General features: G+C 43.6%; 2 protein-coding genes across 2 annotated transcripts; both read left to right on the top strand.

The window, feature by feature from the left end:
- Window positions 1-3,382: 3,382 nt before the first annotated feature.
- On the top strand, window positions 3,383-3,614 carry CCR75_004629 (uncharacterized protein; the record flags this gene model as incomplete). Its single annotated transcript, XM_067962715.1, is given in 2 exon segments — window positions 3,383-3,497; window positions 3,512-3,614. The coding sequence occupies 2 exon segments, from the start codon at window positions 3,442-3,444 to the stop codon at window positions 3,612-3,614; spliced, it is 159 nt and encodes a 52-aa protein (XP_067823830.1). The 5' UTR covers window positions 3,383-3,441.
- A 68-nt stretch (window positions 3,615-3,682) lies between these two features.
- CCR75_004630 (uncharacterized protein) lies at window positions 3,683-4,731 on the top strand (the record flags this gene model as incomplete). Its single annotated transcript, XM_067962716.1, has 5 exons — window positions 3,683-3,740; window positions 3,790-3,893; window positions 4,256-4,310; window positions 4,409-4,560; window positions 4,600-4,731. The coding sequence occupies 5 exons, from the start codon at window positions 3,683-3,685 to the stop codon at window positions 4,729-4,731; spliced, it is 501 nt and encodes a 166-aa protein (XP_067823691.1).
- Window positions 4,732-7,159: the final 2,428 nt, after the last annotated feature.

The following is a 7,159-nucleotide window of genomic DNA, read 5'->3' as shown; positions in this document are numbered from 1 at the left end:
GCTTAATTTGCACTCGTGCTGCTGATCTGTTTCTGGTTGCACACTGTGTGGGTAAACGCAAAACACGTGAGCCGACAGATCCCTTTCAATACAGTGCAGAGTCACTGTCGTTAAATCACAAAACACTCGACAAAGCTCGACGTGACTTGTGGCCAGCAGCGTCAAAGCAATCAAAGCTCGCTCGCAACGAGATTTCGGATTGCAAAGACCCCCGGGCTCGTAATGCAGCTTACGAAACGACTGGTTTGCTCAAGAAGCGAATCGACCAAATCCATGAGACTTTAAAATCGTCGCTAGATCACATAATCCATCTTTTCGAATAATTAGACGTAAAGAGTTAGTAAGATCTTTTCTTCTATAGTTTTTTTGGTTCGGTTTTGATATAAGACAGTACACGGCAGTGAGAAGTCCACAAGAGGTTGTGCAACTGAGTGCCCGTCTCCAAACACTATAGACCTCGTCAATAGAGCAGAATGATCTCTTCAAGTAATAGAGGAGCTTCACGCGCCAATGCATACGACGCCAACCGAGGATCGTGCTGATGCACAGGCCGGTTCGTCATCTACGGCAGAGGCACCTGTAGGAATGGACTTGATGTCCATGCAGCAGCTGTTAGTGTACCTCACACAACAGCAACGACAGTATCAAGCCCTAGCTGAAGCTCATATGCAAGCGCAAATGCAGCAAGCTAATGAAAGCTTGAAGATCTCTTGCATCCCGCGGGAAGCAACGAAGAAGGACCGTCCGATGTACGTAGGAAAATTCGGCGAACACATTAAGTTAGGGATCTTTGCTACTGAGCAATATTATGTCAGTAAACGTCAACGTATAGAAACATATTTATCACGTTTTACGACACTAATCTCAAGCAATGAGGGCTTGTCCGTAATAAATTGGAATAGTGCCTTTTAAATGGACTGCGAGAGCATGAACATGCACAAATCATAGTCGCTCTTTAAGAATAATTAAGCGAACGCTTCAGGTATAGGAACTTCGAATATGATCTTCGCGAGCGGATGTTCCACTTGAAATAAAAGGAAAGCATCCACGAATACATCTCAAAGTCTTAAGACTTGCCGGCTCAAACTGAGCTCGACATCAGCGATTCCAAATGGGTTACGCGAAGAAGCCGCTAAGAAGATTTAGCAAGAAAGCCCGTCAACGCTCCTAGAGGCTATCGACATCGCATCCAATTTTGAGTTTGCGCGTTACGCTGCAAAGCACCACGCACACCGACTCAGCCGTCAACTATATCCGCGTCCAGAGCAGTCCATCGCCCCGACAATAACAGATTCCAGAAATTAAAATGGCCAGGCAAGAAAAAAAGAAAAAAATGACGACTCCACAACAGCTACTTGCAATAGTTGTGTTAAATTCGACCACAATTCTCCACAATGCCGCGCATGCTTTCGTCGATTCAGTTGTCCACCGCGATTATGCGCATGAAAGAGGCTGAAGAAATCAAACCGGTACATCAGCGGCGCACTTTATGCAATCCTCGAAGCCGAAGCCCAAGGTTTTAAGACAGCGGATCAAGCAAGGTCCGTCACCATTTTCACCGACAACGGCTACAACCTCTGCGGCATTCTGAAATGGTATTCTGGGATGTTGGTGGAAAACTTGAACTTGAGGAAAATGAAGGAGAAATGATGCAAGTCAACTTGAATATGACCAAGTTGTCCAGCGACCCCGTCAAACTATTAAAAATTAACCTCAAGATATCTGGATTCCCACTGACATCTGGAACATTCCAACTTATGTTCGGTCCTGAAAACAAAGATATAATTTTAGTTTGATGTGGCTACGCGAACAAAACCCAGATATCGAAGTTTCGCCTCGCATCAAGGTGAACAGCTCCGATAAAGCTCAACTAAGGCTGCCCAAACAAAAAAAAACGCCCATTTTATCGTGTACATGGACGACATCTAGCCTCGCGTAGCTCAGAGCCGCGAGATCTTCAACTCTCATCGGCAGCATGGCCATATGGGCCGGCATGGTACGACGCGGCTTATTACAGCCCATTTCAGTAAGGAGTAATGGCGCCAAAGTCCCGAAGAACGCCAAACAATCCAAGACTAAACCAAAGAGATGGTTCAAGCTGGCATTATTTAACCAAGTACATCGGCCTATTCAGCGCCGACGTTCTGTGCCAAGAAACCTGTGTTGGCGCAGTAAACTAGATTATCGTCAGCTTAATCTGGCAATTTTCTTGCCGGGGATACCAATGCTGCAGCAATGAAGCACCTACGACGCCATGGCGGCAGTCAATATTTCTCATGTATGGTCCTACTTTTGGGTTACTACCAAAGTTAAATACGCGAATCGGATATCCCGTTTACGGCTTTTTCACTTCCTGACAAACTTTTCGAATACCTCGTCACTCCAATGGAACTCAGTGGTCGTTTAGAATCGTCTCTTGCAATTTGTAACCTTAAAGATGTGATGAAGGTCTATTTTGACGACATCTCACATAAAATAAAGATATCTAAGAACACATTCAGTCCTTAGACGGGGTGCTGAAGCGATGTGAAGAGCAACAACTTTACATATAGTTGTTCAAGTGCCAATTCTGCGTGGGCGAGATTCCGTGCCTAGGGGACTTCGTCGAAAAAAAAGCGTCCGGGGACCCGAACAGGTAAAGACAATCGCAGATTGGCCATTCCCAAGCCCAAAAAACACATGGAAAGCTTTCTAGGGACTAACGTGTACATATTTTGGTTCTGTAAGAACTTTGCCTAATTTGCGGAGCCATTACACGAAAGCATCAAAGGCAAACGAATCCGAATTGGAGCGAGTTTTTACCGATGGTCGAATTTGCCATCAATGATATGGTGCATGCGTCTACAAAGCATACACTGTTCTTCGTGAATGGCTTACGCCATCCTCGCATACCCATCCAATTAGAGGATTCTCTAGTTTAAAAGGAGGGGATTCGCACAAACAAAACCATTTTTGGCTCATGCTCATCACGCGTCGAAGTTAACAACGATGCGAGTGATGTCGAAGAAATCGACATCGAAGATGAGAAAGATTTCATGGCAGTGCGCACAAAGCGTACTGAAAAAAAGACAAAACGAATGAGTCAGCAGAGGAACTTCTGCTGACTCGAGAATCAGTAATCCGTCTCGTTCAGGATTCCATTGCTAACGCAGTGGATTGTCAGAAACGGAATGCAGACAAACATGGAAGAGCAAATGTTCATTTGCATTCAGCTGGTTGCAGCTGACGCGATTGGTAACAGATCTCGAGAGCACATTCAGCTCACAAACGATCAATGGACCTGTTTTGAAGAACTTAAACGACGCTTGAAATCGCCACCGCTTTTACTGACTTTACGCAACCTTTTGGCCTCCGAATGAACGCCTCAATTTCGCCATTTAAGGTGTCGTGTTTCAAAAGGAGGGAGGGATTGAGCGCCCAGTTGCTTTCACCGGTCGAAAGATGAAGCGAGCCGAATCGAAACATCCTGTTTGGGAACAAGAGCTACTTGCAATCCTGTATGCTCTTAAAGTGTGGTGAGTGTACCTTCTGGATCGTACGTTTACAGTGGACTGATCACAAGCATTGAGATGCTCTTAATTCAGAAGACAACGAATCGGCGAGTTGCACGATGATTCGAAGAGATCGCTGAGTTTCAACCATTGTTTCAAGTGGATGTTCCGGTGATTCCACACAGTCGCTAATGCATTATCACGAAATTAGGAGTTTGAGCGGAACGCTGCCCATGTCAGCTTGCAGGGGTTACTGGATACTGCTTAGAATCGTAAAATTGTGGCAACTTTGGTAAAGGTTATCCAAACAGCAAAATCGTTGTATCTGTGGACAAGGAGCTACAATGGAAAATCAAAAAGCTTAACAAGGTGATACAGTGCCCAAGTATTCCTCAAAAGATGGTACGCTGTACTGCCAAACTGGAGAAGACGAGACTCCACGTTTGTACATTACCGATGACGAAGATCTAAAAAAAACCGAGTTATCTGTGAGAATCATGACGCAGTAACGGCAGGCCATCCTGAGTTTTATAAAACCTACTTGGTAGTACGTGAGCGATACTACCGGCCAAAGATGATGAAGCGCATCATGCGACATGTCAATACATGCTAGATGTGCCAGCGCAATAAGGCAAGGCAAACAAAATTGCCAGGACTACTCAACCATTAGACATACCTACCGGTCGATGGACTTCGTCGTGTCACTTCCAACCAGTGCTGAAGGGAACAATGCCATCATTGTAATTTTCGACCGCATCACAGAGCGAGTAAATTTGTCGCGGCAAAATCAACCGACAAAGCAACGGGGATCTTTAATGCGTTCATTAAAAACTATCTGAATGATCACGGACTACCAAAAACATAACATCCGATCGCGACTATAAACTCACATCTAAGTTATAGCAGAGTATTGTGAGTGCGCCTGGGACACAACACAACCTGTCATCCACGTTTCGACCTCAAACTGACGGATCGTTTTATCGGAGACTATCTTCGAGGCGTCGTTAATCCAGCCCAAGATAACTGGAATAGCTATTTGCGCTTGGCACAAATTGCCTACAACCGACGCGTACATTCAACAATTGGAATATCACCCTTTTAAGTAGAGCTAGGGTATGTGGCCTATATGCCAGATGATGTGGCATCTGATGCTGAGTTTAAAAATTTGGACTTAAAAATGCAATATATCTTTAAATTGACAAGAAACTCGCCTCAAGGCCGCACAAGACCGAATGAGTGAAGTGCAAAAACGCATGAAGTCTAATACGACAAGAACCGACTTGTGCAGAACTTTGAAGTCAGCGACTTAGTGCTTTTGAACGGCAACAACCTGGACATTTTTCTCAAAGGATATGCACAGTCGAAGGAAATTGCTCCACGATACTTTTGACCGTTTCCCTGTTATAGAACATTTCGAAAGATTCCTTTGAGCTAGGGATATCGAAAGGATTGAAGTTGCATCCAGTGCTCTACACGTCTTTGCTAAAACCGAATCGTAAAGACCCAAAACAAACGCACCAAGTGAACAAGATTGTCTTAGCCGGAGAAACCGAAGGACAACTTGTTAAAGCAGCCGTCAATCATCGCAAGTACAATAGAAAGCCACAGTATATCGAAAGATGACGCAACTTAGAAGTACAAGAGAAAGCCACAGTATATCGAAAGATGACGCAACTTGGGAGCCCGTGGAGATCAAAGGCAGATTCCAGGACTCAATGACCTCTACTGGAACAACAAGATACGACCAAAGCAGTTCAATAACTAGCCGTCTTTTTGAAAAGAGGTCATGTGACGTAGAGGCAGTATTATCAGTAACTTCAACTACGTCATTAGACATAACTACATATGCATAATTGTCTCTACCGATATTTCTATTAATAAAAGTTTAAGGATCGTTTACCTTAATGTAGTTGGCTTAAATATACTAAAAACACTAACTATCTCGTATGGGATATATTCCAAGATAGGGTAATCCATACTAATGAGGTTCATAGACACTATGGCTGGTAAAATAGGTGCTAGATGAGCTTAGCGTATGATAGTTCTTGGTATAGAACCTAGATAGCTCAAGCGTAAATCTAGTTGGCCAAAGGGCAATCCATAAGCAGTCAGCTTAATAAATCACTTCTCAATTTGCTTTCAGCAGAAGAAACTCCTTTCCTACTAGCCGCTCTTTGCCAAAGCTTGGCCATTAGAGTCCTATCAGCTTTCTTGACGTTTAAGTGTTACATAAGCATATCAACATTAAATACCACTATATCCGTGAGGAAGTGGAAAAGAAGATTATTGAACTGGAATACAAGTCCACTAAACACATGGTAGCCGATGGCATGACTAAGGCACTTGCAAAAGACAAATACAACAAATTCGTTGCGAATCTCAAGCAGAATTTTAAAGGTGATGTTGTGACTGTTTCGCAATCTAACAATTGCATGTTGCTTGTTAGAGTTGGAACAACTTAAGCATCATCTGATTAAAAATAAGAAACGGCCTACCTCTACTTCCTTTTTGATTAGCTTCGTTAAGAAAGATAGATACTTGTTTGCGATTGCAGTAGTTCTGAATTATTAATAAGAAAGATTCGCTCTGAGTTGTTAATTAGAGAGCGGTTATGAGGCTGGTCAAGTGGATTGATGGGAACTTTTTTAAACCTCGCCATTTAGAGATAGGTGAAGTCGTAGTTGGGACACTGACATTGATCTGATTGTGATTGATTAGACAAGTTGAGACTAATGGACGTGTTGGTTGATTGGACAATGAAAGATTGATTGAATTATGATTGTTTAGACAATTAAGACTAAGAACAAAAGGTCGGACCTAACTCAATCATAATCTCACCTTTTGGTCTTGCAGTCCCGACCACAAGGCAACTTGACAAGAGTTTAGTAATTCGTTTTACAACATCATCTCAAATCAACTTACGCCTGAGGGTGTAACTTTGAAGCATGATCGTGCCCGCTTGTCTCTCTGAGTCGCCGTTTAAAGAAAAGGCCAAAAAGAATTACCTGCGAAGGCAACGTACTATTTGAACATAAACATCGCTGATCTTCACACGCAGGTTGCTGCCTGAGAATTTTAACAGGTCTCAATCTTGTGGAGTTGTTGCTTGTGGTCGAGTATGTAACACCAGAAGTTAGTATGTTAATTGAGTGTGTTTTTCGTGAGTGAATTGATCTTACGTCCATTTGTTCCTACGGAATGCTACTGGCCATTCGTTTCTATCGACCATAAGTTTTTAAGCACGTTACTTTCCTTCTGTTGTCACAGCAACATAAATGGGACACGTCATTATCTGGCAGGCCAAACATCAGTTCTCTATATATTTAAGCTTCCGGACATTGACGGGGAAGGAGTCGGAACCTCTCATTAGTGGTGCCACATCTTACCGATTGAGCTACAATGTGATGCGATCTTCTTTTGCGTACAAAATCGGTACAAACAGTCAATAAACTATGCTGTCGATAGCAGCGGCACGACAAAGCCGTCAGTGGGAGACACCATTTGCAATTAATCGAGTCGGTGGGCCAGCATCACTCGGCACAGTCATTGTAAGAGAGGAGCATCGTGTGGCGCGTTTATCGGCTCGTCGCTAACGATGGTGCCGCTAGAGCCGATGACACGTCAGGATTTGAGGCTTCCATGGCGTTCAGCGGAGATCCGGAGGTACC

Source organism: Bremia lactucae, linkage group LG19 (genome assembly GCF_004359215.1).
Source record: "Bremia lactucae strain SF5 linkage group LG19, whole genome shotgun sequence".
Taxonomy (NCBI): Eukaryota; Oomycota; class Peronosporomycetes; order Peronosporales; family Peronosporaceae; genus Bremia; species Bremia lactucae.
This window is presented reverse-complemented; position numbering and strand designations above follow the sequence as displayed.